Genomic DNA, 19,773 nt, shown 5'->3' with positions numbered 1-19,773 from the left:
AGGGGAGAGGGCTTTGGGAGGGAGGGCTTTGGGAGGGGGGCTTTCGGAGGGGGTGAGGGCTTTGGGAGGGGGGGGGGCTTTGGGAGGGGGGGGGGTTTCGGAGGGGGGGGGGGGGGCTTTGGGAGTAGGTGAGGGCTTTGGGAGGGGGGGGGCTTTGGGAGGGGGGGGGGCTTTGGGAGGGGGGGGGTTTCGGAGGGGGGGGGGCTTTGGGAGTAGGTGAGGGCTTTGGGAGGGGGTGGGCTTTGGGAGGGGGGGGGGGCTTTGGGAGGGGGGGGTTTCGGACGGGGTGAGGGCTTTGGGAGTAGGTGAGGGCTTTGGGAGGGGGGGGCTTTGGGAGGGGAGAGGGCTTTGGGAGGGAGGGCTTTGGGAGGGGGGGCTTTGGGAGGGGGGGGGCTTTGGGAGGGGGGGCTTTGGGAGGGGGGGAGGGCTTTGAGAGGGGGGAGGGCTTCGGGAGGGAGGGCTTCGGGAGGGGGGGGCTTTGGGAGGGGGGGAGGGCTCTGGGAGGGAGGGCTTCGGGAGGGGGGGCTTCGGGAGGGGGGGCTTTGGGAGGGGGGGCTTTTGGAGAGGGGGGGGCTTTGGGAGGGTGGGGGCTTTGGAAGGGGGGGAGCTTTGGGAGGGGGGGGGCTTCGGAGGTTGTGGGCGGGACCGTACTACGCACTCGTGACGTCACGCACAGCTGATTTCTACCGACAGGAGGCGGAATTGCCCTGAAGGAGCCATGAGTCGGAATTATCGGGCCCCGTCGCGTCTCGGCCTCCCTCTCCTCACTCTCCTCCTCTTCTGCGTGCAGCACAGGCGAGGCCTCGGTAAGAGTAAGAGTGGAACGGCTCGACTCGCGGCCCCTGGCCGGTCGCCAGGGGATTCACCCAGATGGCGTCAATTGACGGTCACGACGGCCGTAGAAGGGGGCCTTTTCAGCGGTCAAGATGGGGTCTTGATGGGGGTCGAATCTTCCCTTCAGCGATCGCGCAGAGGTGCATGCATCGCTGATGGATCTATGTTGGGAGGCTCCGTTTCTTAACGCGGGCCCTGTTCGATGCTGTATGAATGTACACGACTTGATTGGGGAGGCATTCATCCAGTCCAGCAGTAGATTAATACGTCTGATGATAATGATGATTCATCCACATTTTTAAATCAAATTATTGGGTTGGGAGGGGGGTCAGTCCCGTTTGAGGGGACCTCATCTCGAGGCCATAATTTATTTCAGGTGCTGAGTTCGGGGCCCTTTCCCTTGGGAGACTTAGCCCATTTCTCTTGAGGGATCGAGTTGGGCGGTCTTACCTCCCCTAAACGCTGTATCTGAATTGAGGCCCCTCTGTCTTTGTGGGACCGTATTAGTATCCCCTTGTCTGTTGTCGGTCTAACTGGGGCCTCGGCATCTCTCGAGCGACCGATCTGGGCCCCAGCAGAGCACGTGCTTTCTGCCCTTTCCCAGGGCACACAGTCGGGGAGCACCTGTACTTCCAGGTGCTGAGCCCAGGTGAGATCCGATACCTGTTCCAGGTGCGGCCAGCCAAGGACTTCGGCGGTGTTTTTGTGAGTACCTGGTTCTGTCGCCAATGTAACCATGCATGTCACCATGCTATCAAAACAAGCCTAACACAGGACACGTTTTGTGAGACTGCGTTATCATTGCCCCCTATCGTCGCCTATTACAGTATTTTTTCATTGTAGAGCAGTGTCATTGATGAATGCGTTGAGTTTAAACTTTAAACAGAACACTGCTCGTTAGATCATGAGTACTTGGAAGTTAGCTGGTTGTGCAATGTTCATTAAGGACATTGTTAATCGTTCTCTGCTATTTTGATGATTTTGCCTTTTGTTTTGTTGCTGCTGCTATGCTCACGCACATGCCATAATACAGTCATCAGGCACTGATGTTGTGACACCCCCCCCCCCCACCCCCTCTGCATCCCCCTGCCCCCCACAAACTGCAGAACTCTCGCTTCGACAGCATCAACCTGGTGCCCAGCGAGCCCCCGGACGCGTGCAGCGACCTCGCTAACGGGGAGCTGCTGCGGGGTCAGATCGCGCTCGTCGAGCGAGGGTGACTCTCGCATTCCCCGTCCGTCGCTGCGCCCCTGCACAATGGGTTATCTGCACGGTCCTTTGTCGATCCACTGCTGGATGAAGGCCTCCTGCCACGCCGTGTCATGGGGCTTGTTGTATGATTCACCAAGCTGGTCGGAGATGAATGGGGGGGGTTTCCCAGGACTGGTTTCAGATATCGCTCACCCCTACTGATTGTTAGGCATGGCTGGAATGGGTTTGTAGCAAGATGTGCTTTCCTGCAACACTCAACAGTTATCAGAATGTGTAACACTCATGATTCACTCGGCTGTTTGACAGCATAAGAATCTAGATTAGAATTCAGCGTCATGAATGATCAGGCTACCCTTGATGGTGTAGATTAGAATTCGTCACTCTCGAAGGTATATGGCAACGCCAGAGCAACTGTCCCTGTTGTGCCACACCTGCAGGGACTGCTCTTTCCTGTCGAAGACGCGCACCGTCGAGCGATATGGCGCGCGTGCCATCATCATCGCTGACAATGCCTACGATGACATCACCTCGTTTGTGGACATGATTCAGGACGGCACTGAGCGTCATGCCTCCATCCCGGCGCTCTTCCTGCTCGGCAAAGACGGGTGGGTAAAGCACCACACATTGAGGAGGCTTTGGGGCTAGGCTATTGGTGCAGATATCAAGGGTGCAGGTGGTGCAACTGCACCAGGGCCTGAGCACTGGATTACAAAAAGGGAGGAAGGTGATAGGAGGCCCCATTTCATTGTATATTGAACTTATTTCGCACCGTACGGAGGTGCGGGGGAAGGACAACAAACTAAACACAAATAAGTTATAAAGAAATTAGTTTTCAATCTAGATTTAAAAGTGCATAGCTCCAGTGACTTCCTAATATTGGAAGGAAGAGCGTTCCAGACGGCCACAGAAGCACATCTGAAAGCACGCGATGCAGTGACCATCTTTGTTCTATGGTTGGCCAAAAGACGCTGCTGCAAGGATGACCGGAGTTGGCGTGGTGGTTTATGCTCTGTGACGAGATCACCAAACTTGCTTGCATGAGGGCCCTTGCCAAATATGCTCCGCCACTGGCCCTGACGTCACCATTTAAAACAATGATGAGTAATTTGAGTTATTTACCCAAGAAATACCTTCCGAGTCCAAAGTGCTGTATAGGCAGCTCCTATGTAGCAATTATTGGCCAAGTCTACAACATCTTGTATTCCCTGGCGGTCTCTCACATCCAAGTACTAACCAGACCACGCCGCTTAGCTTCTGAGGTCTTACGAAATCAGGCGCATTCAGGTTGAATTCATCAAAAGCATTTTTTTCAAAATGTCTACATGCAATATTTTTCTAAATACACCAGATGTTTATGATCATCAGGTGCCATTAGTCCATTAGGATGATCATGATAAACAATGTCAGTTAGTATTTAAATTCCCATTGTAGTCGTGGAATCTCGTATGATATTAAAGAAGCGAGCGGCCTTGTTTTCGACGCTTCGTGTCCTTGCCTGCCCACACAGGTACATGATCCGGAGGTCTCTGCTGCAGAACGGACTCGCCTCGGCACTCATCAACATCCCCGTGAACGTCACGTCCATGCACACTTACCAGCTGATGCAGCCACCTTGGACGTTCTGGTGAAGCCAGTCTTGCCACGGCGAGTTGCCTGGCCATCATCAGAATTTAAGCATTGCATTCCAACAATTGTACATTTCTGAGCAGTGGCTGCTTAGACTTTTTAATCACAGTCCCGTTACCTGAAGCTGAATAAGGTGTAACCAATTTGCATGTATTTAAGTGCAACTCAGAAGCACCCAAGCAAGCATGGCAATTAACCAGACCCATCACTTCTGTTTGATTTAATTTAAAAAAATCACTGTTGTTTTGGCGGGCCTGTCTCACTTACACTTGTGAGAGTGCTGGTGTGATTACAGTTATTAACCTATCATAGAACATGTCACAAGCATCTGGAAGCTGTGACGAGCCAGGTGATCATGAGTATTTTTTGTGAACAAGGCAGCTCGAAAACTTGAGTGAGACTCAGGCGTTCTTGACTGTCGTTCCACCGTACAGTATTCCGTCACCACACATCCATCCACTGCTGCCGACGTTCAGATTTGGTAGCTGAAGCATCACGAAATCCCTTGCTTACTCTGGCACACATCACACCTCAGGTGCATGAGAATGATTTGGAAGTTAGACGGTTAGGCCTCGGGGGGTGGGGGGCAGCTCCCATTTCATGTAATAAGGGTCCAAAGAATTGAATAATTGTGCTCGACTTCTACTGTCCCAAGTTTCAGGGTTGGTAGTTCTTCCCCTGTTTTCTCTTGACGTAGTGCAGTTGAGGCATCTGGACAATGAGCGAGTTTACTGCGTTTATTGATTCCATCCATGATAGGGGAATGTGCAGGGTATTTGAGGCATCCACAGATTGAGGCGGCTGGATCAGACATTTGTTATTGTGCACCAATGCGCACCGATCATGCATAGTAGGCTCTTTGGATATAACAAAGCTGTGTAAAGACTGTTGTAGAACTGGACTGGATTCACAGACCCATCCTGCGTGGTGCAGCATGAGGTTTGTAAAATACATTTTTATGCTCGGCAATACACACCAAATCCGGCACATGTAAAATGATGATCTACAATGTATTGAAATGTAATAATTGTGGCACTTATCACGACACTTTAACGAGGGAACGTGTTGGTGAATGCAGCAGAAACAATTATACAAATGAGATGTGACGAGACAATAAAACGAAACAAATGAGAAAAAAATCAATTCTAAGATCAAACCGAAACTTGATCAAATAACTGTGGAGTTAACCGATACAGGCGTTTTCATAACTCTGCACTGAGATTGAAGTAAATGTTTGTGTACTGTGGATGTAAATATTTGCATGAGTAATTTTGGTCGAAAGAAAATATCAATGGGAGAACTGGACTGGAACTAAGTGTTTGAATCAAAACATAATCTTCCACCGATGTATTTTTGTTGATGTCAGTTGTGATGATGATTGTAGATTCTAGATAATTATGTTTCTGTCTTTGTGTTTTGGAACAGCATGTACTTTGCGACAGTAGTTTTAAGTTACAAAAGTGTGAAGCCTGAATGGCTTTTTTTTGCGGCCTGCATCATTAAGCTGAACGTGTTGGTTAAAATGTTCGACCACGCTGTTTACACGCAACACAAGCACCAGCGGCTGGGTGGCCGTGATGGTCAGAACTCTCCGGTGCTTGAAGTGGTGATTGTGTTGGGTTGAGGTGCACTTAAGCCGCTCGTTAAAAAGCCCAATGGTTAGCGTGATCCTTGTTATGTTTTTTTTTACCTCAGGCGGGTCGATGTCATGAGCATTATTGTTTTATTGTGAGCAATCGCCTCTGAGCACAAGTGTGTGGCTCTGTGAGAGTGCGGCAGCGAACAACCATGAATAAAGTTTACAGTGAATTGAGAAGTGAGTGCGCGATGCTGTTGTCAGTCTGGCGGCAGATGGCTAAACCAGGTTCCCAAGACCTCGGCTAACTAAAGCTGTAGGGATCTAAACTTCTCAACCCTAGCCCTGAGTTACTGAAGTTATTTTTATGTTAATACTCTTATCAATATCAGGAAAGGCCATACAGCTCAATGGCTCGGTTGCAGTTAACATGGCTAAGTTATGGGTTTAAGAATCGGACGTGTTTGGAGGTGGCCAGTGGGATGAGTGGACAACACTTAAGCCTGCACCGGTGAGATCCTGGTTTTGCATTTGGGTTTCAGCCACCCGTGACTAAACCGGGTCTCAGGTTAACTGAATATTATAGCATATTAAACATTACTTTTGTCTCTATGCCGTGCAACACACGCGTCCCCTGTAGCAGAGCATGTGGGGAATCTGCGCCCCACGTGTGTGGACAGTAAAAGTGTTTTCAAGGGATCTCTAACAGTGATCGTATCTGCTTCAGCAGGTCATTCTCGGCATACAAGGAGGTGCACAGTTCACTATGGGAGTCCCAAATGGACACGGCGTCTTGGGACAGGTTAATTGGTGATACTGCGTTGGCAGTGGTGCACAAGCGCAAATAACAAAACGTTTTAACAAATACTTTTTTTCCTGGGAACATGAAGCTAGCCGATGGCACGGAATTCAATTTTTTGGACATATTTTCAAAATTACAAAAAATCAGACATGTTGATAACAACGCTTTTTGTGAATGGAGATTTTTCTATACAGTGTTCGTTAAATGTTGCGTCCCAGGAAAAGAGGCCAAACGTCAGAACAGTTCCCAAAATTGACTTGGACTCCACATCTTACAATTGAGGACGGCAGCTTGGCGGCCATATTGCCAAGGGAAGTAACCATCCACCTCCCTCCCTACTCAATATGGCCGCGGTCACGTATCAAAAACACGCGCTTGCGATTGGCCCACTGAGCGGGGCACGTGGTTGGGCAGGGGCCAATCGCGCGAGGGCCAAGAACACTGCTCTCCTTCCAGGCCGAAGCGAGAGTCCGCGATGTCCCGCGGGTCGAGCGCGGGCTTTGACCGCCACATCACTATCTTCTCGCCCGAGGGCCGCCTCTACCAAGTCGGTGCGTGTTGTCCTCCTTCCCCCCCTCAACGCAGGCCGGACGGGGAGCGAGGAGATCCCGAGCCGAGTTTCGCTGGACAGCGGGAACGGTCGCACCGGTTGCGGCCTAACGGGATAGGCTCGGTTGTAAACTGCTTCATTCACCCCGCGTGTAAACACTTAAACTATTCGAGTGTAGAGTAAGTGGATGGAATTAAGAGGGAATGACGATGCTTTCAGTAGAATTACCCGCGGTGTGAGTAGTTGTATGGGCGCGTGTGGCCCGCGGATTTGTATTGAGGCGGGCGCGGTGGGGGGCGGTGGAGAGCCCAGGCCGGGCCCTGCAAATTCAGCCGAGTCACGGGGGGGCCTTGAGCGGCCTTTGCCTGACCCAGCAGCCAGCACCCCTTCAAAGTCGGCGTTTGCATGGGGTTGGTCGCTCAATCCCCTCCTGATATCAACGTAACGCCCGATCTTTAAAGTTTCGTGGGATTTAGACTGGACAGTGCTTGGGTGGGTGACCGTGCACATTCGGTTTATGTGCTTCGTGTTGGACAGCAGAGGGCAGTGCAGATACATCCATTGTTACGTAGAAATGTTCTGAAGGCTTCCACTTTTCACCCTAATATTGTATCAGTTGAGGGAAATACAATTGGCTAGTATGTTAAATGCAACCAGCCGCTGGTCTGACAGGTCCCGTTCTTGTCGGTGTGGAGCCGTTGATTGTGATGTGCAAGAGCATTAACTGGAATCGCATGCGGTGACAACGTTTAATTGTAACTTTTCTACGTGACCAATAAAAGCGAATCTGTGATGGCCTATGACCAAATCGCCTAAAATTCGCCTGATATCGTCAGATCAAAGTAGACTAGCAGAAGAGCTTGGCTTTTCATGTTTTCTGTTCTAGTCTGGTTGTCTGCTGTCCGATTTCAGGAACTGCATGGACATTTTGACCCGTGTGATGTGCTGTAGGTGGCGCTGTGAACACTAAAGAAAGAGCAAAACATGACAGGGTTGCTGGCAGCGCCTGAAAACTGTGGGTTAGGTGTTGGTGCAGGGTTCAAGTGTAGGCTTAGGGATAGAGGGGCTGATGAGCTAGTTAGTGTTAGTATTGGGCTAGTATTTGTCTGATTATGATCTGTCAATAAACAGCGTGTTCCTTCTCTCAATTGCATCGTAGTTGTACACGTAATGCTAAATTAAAGCTCTCCTTTGTCAGTCCACTTGGATGAAAGCCAACAGTAGATTGACAATTCCTCCCCAGTGTATTTCCTTTAGTGATGGTTTGTCCTCACTTCACCACGCTGGTCAGTGAGTGCAGGGGATGCCGAGGACTGTTTCACATGTCACGCTCGTATTTCACTCATCAAGGTTGTTAGCCATAGCTGAGAATCGAAATCAAGTCTCGCTTGGTTGGTAGAGCAGTGTACTAACCATTGCACCACCACTTCACCACTCGGTGTATTTCTCACAGTCTTCATTTTTTAACGAAAACCACGTGGGGGAGTTACCCATCTTGCAGTAGATTGACAAAAGGGCATTGTACAGACAGGAAGCCCATAGAATGATGAACCAACATGTTATTTTATACTTTGTGTGCTCAGAGATCCCTGTCAGTGTATACATATAGTTTTGCTGATCTGTGCCTAATGCCTGACAATATACACGCTGTGTGTAACGCTGGGTAGGCTACTTGGATTTTCAAGCAATGTTATTTTTTTTTCATGATAGACAATTAAAATTGTAACGAACTCATTAGTTTGTAATTATTTATTAGTTTGTTACAATAATAATATTTTTTTTTCAAAAAATATACCAGTGCCACTTTTAATAAAAGACAAGTGCGCCCCTGTTTTTGTATTTCATCTTTTCGTTTTGCACACCATCACAAAATAATAATTAATTAATCTATTCCTTTCATTTGTGTTTGACAATAAAAAAAATTGGGACATCAAATAGAAATTGAAATAAAGAAGCAGAATCAATTTGATGACCTTTGCTCGCACTTATAGTGGAAATTTGTGAACATAGACCTCTCCCCTTCCGATCAATAATAAATAGTAGCTTTTTTTTAATTCACATCAATTCAGAATCCAGTAAGTTATTGTAACTGAGTCCAAACTTATTTTGGTAAAAGCGACCTGCTCACATTTTCGGTTTATAAATAGTTAATTTTTTTCACATCAATACAGAGTCCATTAAGTCGATACTTATAATAATTAAATTATTTCTATAACAATTGCACATTTGTAACAAACACGTGTTTATATTTTTTTATTCACTCTCACAGGTGAGGAAAAATGTAAAGTTTGGAAAACCCTATTTTTGTAGGAAACATTTATTTTACTTTCTTCCTGATAGAAAGGTAACTCAAACAGCTCTTATAACACTATGATGAAGGTGATTTAGAATTGTAATTCATTAGTTAGAAGTTTGTAATTAATTACTGTCAGAGTAGATTTTATTCAGTACATCACATTCCGTAATTTAGATTTCATTAAGATGAATCCAGAAAGTGTAGATGAAAGAAGACATCGATTCAACAGAGAAAGACAGCAGTGATGGCTTAATCGACAAAGTCAAGAAACACTGGATTGTTAACGTGCAATACCCATAATATGATGGGCATGATATTGGGATTAGTAAGGTCATGTGGACTGATGCCATGCATGATTGCTGTTTTCGCAGAGTATGCTTTCAAGGCCATTAACCAGGGTGGCCTCACGTCGGTGGGGCTGCGGGGCAAGGACTGCGCAGTGATGGTCACACAGAAGAAAGTGCCCGTGCGTCCCACTCACCCCCCCCCCCCACCCACACAGGGTCTGGGTGTTAAAATCTGGGCAGAGGTGGAGTGGCATTGATGTGGGACTTTTTGTTCACCTTGCTTTTACTGCTGCAATTTTAACAACTGATACACAGAGGATCATTTTTACACTTGTCAAAAGTGGAACTGCCAGTGGCTGTAGCGCATTAAGTTACATTTCCCGCTCGTGAATCGCGTTGGGTATATAAGTTCAGTGGGGGATGTAATCCTGGTGAGACTAAGTCATGTGGTTTTATTTTCATTTCTCAGGACAAGCTGCTCGATTCCAGCACGGTGACGCAGCTCTACAAAATCACAAACGGGATCGGCTGCATGATGACCGGCATGACGGGTATCCACGCACACCTTTACTTACCCTGTTTGGCAGCTCGTTGCTATGAGCAGCAGTGGGCATATTTGTGAAAGTAACCTTTCGCTGACATCAACGTGGGTTTTAATGACATCCAGCGTAATATTGGGAATGGCATGTATCCAGGAAAGCCTCACTAAGTCTCGAGACACGTCTTAGGAGAGTTCTAAAAAAAATTTAAGAGTGCTTTACACGTGAGAGAACTGGAGTACATGTCATAAACTCACACGAGCCGATCACTAACCGGACTGAACAGAAACATATTACGAGGTATGATCCTGATTTGCATGCGAATTACTTGCCACAAAGCAAAAAGTGCTACGGATTAGCTCATCCGCCATAGCACTAGATTGTAGGCAGTTGCCACCACACCCTGCTTAACAAGTTCACAGTGGTTCTCGTTGATTGTACTCTGTTTTCTCCCCTCTTGGTGGTGCCAGCGGACGGGCGCTCACAGGTGCAGCGTGCACGGTATGAGGCGGCCAACTGGAAGTACAAGTACGGTTACGAAATCCCCGTGGACATGTTGTGCAAGCGCATGGCGGACATCTCGCAGGTGTACACGCAGAACGCTGAGATGAGGCCGTTGGGCTGCTGTAAGTCCCCTACCCCCATCCACACTGATTCACTCCGTCGGTCACCTCATCACGCTGATGTTGTTACTATCATAGTTACTGTTGTACCCCTGGACTTCGATCATGGATTCCTCTCCCCATGTTGAGGAGTCTGTCAACCAGACTGACCTTTTCATCTCATTGATACTGTGTTGAACTGATTTTCACGAATGTTATCAAGTAGCATGATGAACTTTGTGGTAAAATGGGTTAAAATAGGTGCCTATTGCTGAAACTGGTATGGTTGCCAAGTATGCACTGCCTACACACTGTCTCAATGTGGTACCTACTGTAACTATGACAAGCCCAGTGAAGTGAACACTGATAACTGACAGCGCTGTTTTGTTAATCTCTGATAAGTTAATACATTTATTTGAAATGTTTAACCGATGAGGTCAGGCAAGAGGACTGGCAATTAAGAAATCTGAGGCCAGTCACAACTCTCCACCTGTTTTATTGCAACACTGTGAAATCACCAAACACTGCAACTGGATTACACAAGTAACATTTCTTGACAAAACCGAGCAAGAATGTTCACTTTCGATTTAAAGCTTTCGTGACTGCAGGGATTCATCTTCTTGGTTCTTTCGGTAAAGTCACGTAGAAGGGAAGTAATAAGTGAGAATTGTTTTATTATGTTTTATTTTTATTATTTTATTACTTCCCTTCTACGTGACTTTACCGAAAGAACCAAGAAAATGTTCACTTTATATACTTTGGGTGATGCTACGCCTCTGTTTCACACCAAGCATGATTTTTTTCAGTTATAGTTCTGGATCCATTCGGTTTATCCAGTTTTGGGAGCAGCCTTCTATTAGCTCTTTGCATTTGCCTGAATAACATAAATCACTGCTTTTATAACTTCTGTAAAGACTCCAATAATTTAGATGTACTTTGTCATGTAATATTTTTTCAATTGCTGTTTATTATTTAGCACATCTTCACTATGTCCTAAGCGCATGCTTTAATTAAATAATTCGCAGTGATGATTTCTTCACTTCGCTGGTGACATCTGTCGGCACTGCCGTTTCCCTCCCGCCCTGTGTGCCCCGATTCCACCTGGCCCCGATGATCGTCCTGCTAGGCATGATGCTGATCGGCATTGACGAGGAACTAGGCCCCCAGCTTTACAAGTGCGACCCGGCCGGGTACTTCTGTGGCTACAAAGCGACGAGTGCGGGTGTGAAGCAAACAGAGGCTAACAGCTTCCTGGAGAAGAAGCTCAAAAAGAAGCCGGAGTGGAGCTTCGAGCAGACTGTGGAGGTGCTTTCCAAGTGCTGCTTTGCCTTCGTGCCCAACATTATAACCGACACTCCTCATCCAAGTCTTGGTTTAAGTTAACATGACTCAGATTCCACATTGCTTGCCTAGTCATGATTCACTTGTGAGGCATGTGTGCCATTGCCAAGTTTGTGAGCAAAGTGATTAGTTATGTAATGTCAGAGATCTGCATCAACCAGGCCCCCTTGTGCTTCGTCATGACTCTGTTATGTATGCCACTTACAATTGCTGGCACATGCAGAGGAAGCTCCTCGTGCCACCGAGCTTCCGGGCATTGATGGGCCCGGTTACGGACCGTACCACTGGTGACCACGTGTGGTGTCGCGTTGTTCACAGACGGCGATCACATGCCTCTCCACCATTGTGTCGGCCGACTTTAAGCCCTCGGAGATCGAGGTGGGCATCGTCACGGTGGACAATCCCAAGTTCAGGTGAGGCTGAGCGTCACCCGGGGAAAAGCTGACCTCGCAGGAAGTCCACATCCGCTACCAGTGTCAAATACCAAAAATAAGGATGTGAAAAAATGTAACTGGTTCATGTTCTAGAATAATGTAGCTGTACTCTGCTGAACATTTCCATGACATTTATGAATGGCGCTTGCCTATAACACCAGTTAATGTTGACTTTTTTTGGCGACAAAAAATACCCTTAATTCATTGGCAATTACTTTATTCCATTGTTAATGCATAGGGATGTTTATTAACCCTGATACCGAGAAAACTACACGCAAGCAGTTGCGTGTGCCAAGCTTTTATTAAATAAGGTTTAAGTGTAAAATGAGTAAACAGGATGATGATGAAAAATCCCAGACCTATAGTGCTACGCATACAGCTATGCCCTCCGCATCCCTGGATCGCGATTAGGGGAGTTAATCTCAGTTTTTAGCATCATCAACAATAGTATGCATTAAGTAGATTACCGGTTTAACAACTGTGAGCCCGATAACTGGCATGATGTGGTGAAGTCTTAATCCAATATTGCACTGGCAAAGGGCTGTACGGTTATTCGTATACATTTTGTATGTGATGGGTTGCCCCATGGAAAATCACATTTTAAAGCAACGTGCAGTTTGAACGTTCATGCACAGCAATCGGTTGGATCATTAATATTGTAGTGAGTTCAACTGAGTTGTAGACTTGGAGGCAACACATTTAACAGAGCATAATATCCTTGACTTGTAATCGATATTGGAATCCGTGACACACATTTTTTTAAATCAACTCACAGCCCTTCCTACGTCCAGCGGCGAGCACGGAACCGCAGCCCACGTCGGTGGCCGCACGGGAAATTTATATGAGCGGCCCAAACCTTGAGCTGCTGCCCACACTCAACCACTGCTGCCCCCGTCCCCCGCTCCACAGGCTTCTCACCCAAAATAACGTCATGCGTGCCAGGCAGTCCCATTTACTACTGTAGCATTGGATTGTGCATTCCACTATTGGTTTGTGATTTTTGCTGGGGGTTTTTTCCGCTTGTACTTTTTAAAAATGTTTACAATATTAAAAAGCCCATACAAAGTATATTGCAAACTGGAAATATGTTAAATTGGTCTTGGTGGAAATAGCGGGGTTTTGTTAAGAAACAAATATACCGAGGCACCCCACCCCTGCATTAGCCCAGGATAGCGAGTGTATGCTGTGGCTATAGTTTATGGGGACAGTTGTGGGACATTTTTATGGATATCTTTGAAAAAAAACTTTATAGCTCATCGGATTCCTCAGGTGTAAATTAATATTATGATTCTGATATTCTGACATCCTAGAGTCCCATCTACGCCATCTGTCTATGCTCACATGGATTTTGTTTTTGCAGGGTCCTCTCGGAGGTGGAGATCGATACTCATCTTGTCGCCATTGCGGAGAAAGATTAGTTTTACCGTCAGCGCTGGTTTTTTTTTACAATAATTACCGTACTGTTGGGAATTGACAAAAGAAAAACGATTGTTTAGGCCCACGCAGGCATCCTTTGTGATCTGCGCCATTGAGCTTCATGTCAACAGGGCATCGGGAAATTCCATGCAGGTCTCTTACAGGGACTGTCGCCCTCCTTCGCCGGTTGTCGATTGTCCCAAAAGGCGCGGGCCGGTGGTGGGCAAGTCAGGTATCCATTGATAGTGGTGTACGGTGCGTGTCACTTGACAATAAAGTGGTTTCGACACTGCAGCAGTCGTTTCCTTGTTTCTGTGTTCCCCTTGGCGCCTCAAGTTGAGTCAATTTGCATATCGTATTTCCCCTCTGGAAATTCCCAGCTGTGGGTGCATGCGTGACACAGCTGTTTGTACGCTCTACCCTACCTGGGGTTTTTTTGTGATAGCCTGCGTGGGCTGTAAATGAAGGCAGGTTCTTGCCTGATGGGCTTTGACCTTTGTGTGGGATTGGCTTGCACTTTCCAACTTATGACTTTGAAATTGAATTGTTAAAAATATATGTTTATTTATAACATCCAAAAAAAAATATATACAATATGTTACAATACATTCGAATTGCATTGCAGTCATGGACACACACAATAGTATAAAAAAATATCAACTTTACATATACAGGCATTGTGTTGTAGTGTATATTTATTTCTGATCACAGTTCGTGAGCGTTATGTCGGTAGCACCATGAAGTCACTGTCCTGTTTCGGCAGTGTTGACGCTGCCGAATACAGGCCATTGAGCGGGGCTCGAGTGTTCAGGAGGGGGGCTGGCATGGGTTGGTAAGTTGGCTCCCGTCAGTGTAGCAGCTCCCCATCGATCCGAATGTCATCAAACTGCAGCATCGTCAGCACCTGGGAGGAGAAAGCATTGCAGCGGAGATGAGTGTGAGGTGCTAATGGCACGATACCGTTTGAATTCCTATAGCATCTCGATGCTAACACGTCAACATAGGGTGACATGACAGGCAGCAGTACCCCCATATTTTTATCCAAGGAATTTTCTCTAAAACCACAATGCTTCAGCCGACCTTTCGGCAGTTATCCTTCTGAAAACATTTGTGCACCTGATGAAAACAGGTGACGGCTGCTGTGTGTTGGCGTGGAGCTAATGTCTGGGAGTGTGGTTAGGGCATTAGAGGTGAGGCATGCATGTATCTGAGCTGGGTGTAAAATAGTAAAAGTAATAATTTCAGGTAAGATGTGCATGAGCGCCCAGCTAGTTGCCATGTGTGCACTAACACCAGTGCTTGGAGTAAAATTAACCGTTTTTGTGCAACTAAATTTAATGAGCCGTTAACACAAAATTATTCCCACCAAGTTCGCCATTTCACTTTTAAATATTTGTATCGAATCGGTTGTGATACCCATTTCAGTTGCGCACATTCGAGGCAACCATGCTCATGGAACGGACGTTAGTGACGACCCATGGGGGCCGTGGCAGCGCGGGGCCTCACCGAAGGGTTGTGGCGCGCCAGATCGAGCGGCGTTTCCCCCTCCAGGTTGCGGGCCTTCTGGTTGGCCCCGAGGCGAGAGAGCAGCGCGGCCAGTTTCCCGTGGCCCAGGCCGGCAGCCACGTGGAGCGGAGTGCACCCGTCCCAGGCGGCCGCGTTCGGGTTGGCTTTGTGCCACACCAGGGTCTCGCAGATCCCCTCGTCTTGCATCTCCACGGCAGCATGTAACACCGTGCGGCCGCTCCTGGGATCCTGTGGGCAACGGAGTCGGGGCGGGGGTCAGGAACGAAGACTGTGGAAACCCAGTGGGCCTCTGCTGTTGGTGCGCTTGCTCGTGTGTACAGGAAAAATGGGAAAGGAGGTTTGTGTAGATTAGTAGCTCACCTCGTCGTTTGCGTTGGCGCCGATTCTCAGCAGGTATTCAACCATTTCTTTGTCTCTCCTCAACACGGCGGTGTGGAGACACGTGAGCCCTGTGATGAGACAAGACGGCAAGCATTGATTAATGCCGGTTTCTTACCTGGGAAAGCCCTACTCAGCTGTTTGCTAAATTCCATTTATGAAGCGGAAACCGAAGAAGCCAGATAAATCCATTTGTGTGTATGAGAAGGAGACACCTCGCTGCCTCACCACTACAATGCCTGGTCAGCCCTGGTGGTCACCCATTCAGGCTCAGCCCTTCTAAGTATTATATGTGGCAAACTTAAATAGTTTTGGCTGAACTTTGACTCAGGTTTACAATTCGTAAATCACCCCCGCGCCGACTCCATTCGCCCACAGGACTGAATACAGAAGCCCCGGACCCCCTTCAAACATAACCCGCTGTAAGTGTGGGCACCACACCTTCATAGTTGGGGGTGCAGAGGGCACGGGTGAGGACCCGTGGATTCTGTGCCGACGTGACCACCCGCAGGCATCCGTGGGCGCCCAGGGTGCACGCCAGGTGCAGCGGAGAGTTCCCCGCCAGGTCCTGCGCCTCGATATCCGCACCGGCTGTCGCCAGGGCCGCTGCCAGCTCCTCCTGGTTCGTGACGATGGCCAGGTGCAGTGGAGTCTACAGGAGAAGGAATAGGGAAGGGGGTAGGGAGGGTTAGGTTACGATGCTGTGTATAATAATAATGGCCTAAATGTATTCAGGAAAACCTAGCCGAGTTTCAGGATGGCTCTGATGCACTGGGTTGTTTTAACGAAGCAGTGTTTGGCTTCTTGCAGGAAAATACCGGAGAAAACCCACCGTGCTCTACTACCAGCTGCTGGGCACCTCGCAGGCCAGCGAGGTTTTATAGTTTCACAAATGTCTTCACCTTGTACTTTTAAAGTGCTAGATCACAGGTGTCCTACGCCTATCGAACCCACATCCCGCGTAAGTGTGGGCTCATAGGAAGCAGTAGTGCATTAGCACACTGCACTACGAACCCGGCGACCCAAGTTCGATTTCCACTCACGGCCAACACCAGTGACGATTATCTGAACCGGTCCTTGGCCTCCTCGAGGTCGACTCAGCCTCAAATGAGTACCTGGTGTGGTTTGTAAAATCGCCCCTGGAGACAAAGGCGGCTGGGCGTGGTGCTGACTACCTACCCTGACATATGCCTTGCCGGCCTTCATAGGTGCTTGCTACCAGTACTTTCCCCAACAGTCTGCTAAGGGCTATACGGGGCATCTTTGCATCGTCGGCTCATAGCCCCCGAGTGGTTGTTGATGAGGGAGTGGAGAGGCCCCGGGAGGCTCACCTGCATGAGGTGGTTGGTGGCGTTGAGGAGGCGGCGCTGCAGGTCTCTCCTGAGCAGCTCGTGAGCCACGTGTGTGGCTTCGTGGATGATGGCGAGGTGCAGGAGGCTGTGGGAACACACGGTCACTCTGGGGTCAATGCCGTGCTTCAGCATACAGTTTGCAAGTACTGTCAGTGCACTGCGAAGTCGGCTCTTGGTGACGCCTGGAGGAAGAGGGTTATGGCACCTGGTAAAGTTAATATGACACAAACCTACTTTACCAGGTGTTGTATGGAACCTGCCCATTGGATGTGGGCAGGTCCCATAAAACGGCATCGACTGACAAAGGTCGCTTGTGCTAACTACGGCTTTTCTATTCATAGCTCGAAGTGGTTTCCACCAGCGTTATTTGCCCGACCGCCGGGGTAATTGCCCCAGCCCGGTAATTCCACTCGCTTGCGTCATCCCTGGCTTGGGGCGGGGAGGGGGAGAGGCCTTCATCCAGAAGTAGATTGATGACCATAGATGACGATGACGATGGTGGTGGTGACGATGTTGTAATTCACGCCGATATGATCGGTCGCTTGACTTCCGAGTGGAACAGCTCAGGCTGGGTAAATCCGCCGTGACGCGGTCACGTCTCGACACGACGAAGAAGGATTCATTCCAGAATTTGTCACGGGTGGGAATTTTTTTGTTGTACAAATCGTCTGTGATCCTTTACGTGCGTCGGTCGATCGGGGGGTTGTTTGGCCAAACTTCACTGCGCTGGTCAGTGCGTGTTGGCAAAAGTCGGGGGAGAGTATAGATGTGGGAACATCGAAGCACAGTACAACGGACTTGCCCTGCCCGCTGACGCGTCCCACGTAGCCCCGTTCGCAGCCGGTAACACGTTTGTATGAATTGTGGGTGCCCATGAAAGCAATGTCCAGGCTCAAAACGTTGCTTGGTTTCCCAATCTAACGAGATTTTTATCAAAATCAACACCCTACCCACATACAGACGGAACAGGTCGATCTCCGCGGCCTATGTTCTGCACTGCGTTCTCCTGGCGAGCCCAGGGTATAGCAACCTCGGCATCCACAGCAGTGAGTGTCTTCTGAATGCATAGTGTGTGTGTCTTCTGAACGCATGTGTACAGGTGTGTACGGTATTTGGTGTGTTACAAAACAGTGCTCGGCAGCATTGCTGTGTAGTGTTGATGAATGTGTGTGAATGGTTATAACTCTGAACCTGCCCTAGGTCAACGCAGCAAAGGCGGCCGGGCGTGACTACTGTATGCATGTTTGAACTTCTTTCGCACCGCACGTAGCCAACCGCGTAAATAAGTGGTTGGCCACACCGTCCCGTCATGCGCCTCGCCTGACATTAACAGTCGCTCGCGAATATCACTAGTTCCACATGTGAGCCACGGGGCAATGTTGCCCCGTCTCCTGTGCACCCACTCCGTGCCCTCTATGCCCCACCCCACCACCCTGTCTCCGTGAATGCTGTCAGTGTGCGGCGTGTCCGCGTGCGTTGTCCGTGTGTCCGCGTGCGCGTCCTCACTTGTCTCCATCCTCGTCCGTGTCTTCGGGCAAACTCATCTCCCCGTATTCGCATCTCTCCACCTCCCCGCAGTGCAGACTCAGGTTCCTCATCCTCGCCATGTCCTCGTCGCTCAGCGAGCAGATCCCCGAGTCCACTTGCTCCATCTCCCCGAAGGAGGTCTTGACATCTCCGCCGAGGTGCGACGCGCCCCACTGGCACGCGGGGTCGCGGCCAAACGACCACGCCGAGGTCATTGTCGAGGTGGACATTGTGCACCGAGCTGAGGTCTGAGATGCCTGAAACTCCGTGGTGTTTGAGAGTTCTGAACTCTGTGAGGTCTGCTGGGGGAGTGTCGGGGGTTTTATACAACGGGTCGCGTGCGGAGTTTCCAAGCCGGGCGTGGCTCTCAGAGCAACCGGGAACACGGCGTTCTCAGGGTCTCTCACCCTAACCCCCCACCAGCCCTCCTCGGTGGGGATTTCCAGAGCTGCGGGGTGTAAGGGGGGGAGGAGGGAGGGGGCAGGGCGGACTGCTCCGCTCAGCCCTCCGCAGTTATTTGCATGTAAACGCGCAATACCTGTAAGGGCCGACTCTTCCCCAACGTTTACAATTCACAGTTCCTACTCCAAGCTGTTCCCCATTTGCATGTTGGTGCAGATAATACTTGCTCCTACATCCCCCCCCTGCCCTTCCAACGACTAACCAGGCTGAAGCCCCTTTAGCTTCCAAAATCGGATGGGATAGGGGGAGCGTGCAGGGTTGATGATGTCGCAGCCAGGCGAGACGAGTGAGGGAAACTTGGAGAAGGGGCCCGTCCACCCGCCTATGGGCTATCGGGGGCTTTATTGGGGGATTTATTTTAAAATATTATCCAGTCATCGATTGAACATGGGGCCAAGCGAAACGGCTGCCCCCCCCTCCCCCCACCAGCTTTTGGACAGAGGAGAATGCCCCTCCAAAATGAACATCTTTCATTCATGAGCCTCCACCCACACCATCAACACCACCATCGCAACCGCACTTGTCCTGTCCACCATGAGCCGTGGTCTATCCACAGCTGGACGGAGGCCTCCCCAAGCCGTCGCCATCCTCCTCACTCGTGCGAAGTAACAACTCATTGAGTTGCTGCAATAACGAGACCCGCGGTGTGCTTCCTCGTGGGCGCATTGTCTCCTTTAGCTGCCACTCCGTCTGTGGTTTTGACCACCGGCCCGGCCATTATTCCTTTTGGCGACATGTCCCACCCACGCGGACTGTTCTTAAGTCAAAAAAACGCGACGTTGAAAGTTGCGTGTGTTGTCTACTTCACATATTCCTGCTTCTCAATGCAATCAGAAGCACGCATCTCTCAGCGATCCTGTTGCGTTTTTGTTCCATTTTATATGTCGATGTTTTTGATCCATATGGCATATAGCGGATAACATATACATCGATTAAACGCATTCTTCTCAATGCACATCGCTCTGTTGTAGGAGCTAAATAGTTCCAGATGAGAGCCAATCGGGAGAACCGC

The 19,773-nt window shown here is 49.0% G+C and overlaps 3 protein-coding genes across 3 annotated transcripts; 2 read left to right on the top strand and 1 right to left on the bottom strand.

The window, feature by feature from the left end:
* The first annotated feature begins 677 nt into the window (after nt 1-677).
* Nucleotides 678-5,482, top strand: PRADC1 (protease associated domain containing 1). Its single transcript, XM_061579419.1, has 5 exons — nt 678-806; nt 1,439-1,539; nt 1,941-2,050; nt 2,484-2,651; nt 3,554-5,482. Exons 1-5 carry the CDS (start codon nt 719-721, stop codon nt 3,672-3,674), a joined length of 588 nt encoding a protein of 195 aa, XP_061435403.1. The 5' UTR covers nt 678-718; the 3' UTR covers nt 3,675-5,482.
* Nucleotides 5,483-6,466: 984 nt separating this feature from the next.
* PSMA6 (proteasome 20S subunit alpha 6) lies at nt 6,467-13,809 on the top strand. Its single transcript, XM_061579374.1, has 7 exons — nt 6,467-6,601; nt 9,268-9,362; nt 9,653-9,734; nt 10,193-10,348; nt 11,451-11,629; nt 11,984-12,078; nt 13,460-13,809. Exons 1-7 carry the CDS (start codon nt 6,526-6,528, stop codon nt 13,515-13,517), a joined length of 741 nt encoding a protein of 246 aa, XP_061435358.1. The 5' UTR covers nt 6,467-6,525; the 3' UTR covers nt 13,518-13,809.
* Nucleotides 13,810-14,059: 250 nt separating this feature from the next.
* On the bottom strand, nt 14,060-18,608 carry LOC133360511 (NF-kappa-B inhibitor alpha-like). Its single transcript, XM_061579295.1, has 6 exons — nt 18,279-18,608; nt 16,752-16,857; nt 15,862-16,072; nt 15,403-15,491; nt 15,022-15,270; nt 14,060-14,419 (listed from the first exon to the last, which is right to left on the bottom strand). Exons 1-6 carry the CDS (start codon nt 18,527-18,529, stop codon nt 14,363-14,365), a joined length of 963 nt encoding a protein of 320 aa, XP_061435279.1. The 5' UTR covers nt 18,530-18,608; the 3' UTR covers nt 14,060-14,362.
* Nucleotides 18,609-19,773: the final 1,165 nt, after the last annotated feature.

This window comes from Lethenteron reissneri, chromosome 8 (assembly GCF_015708825.2).
Source record: "Lethenteron reissneri isolate LAM-NWPU_2019-01 chromosome 8, ASM1570882v1, whole genome shotgun sequence".
Classification (NCBI taxonomy): Eukaryota; Metazoa; Chordata; class Hyperoartia; order Petromyzontiformes; family Petromyzontidae; genus Lethenteron; species Lethenteron reissneri.
The sequence above is the reverse complement of the archived record's forward strand: the minus strand, read 5'-3'. Positions and strand labels throughout refer to the sequence as shown.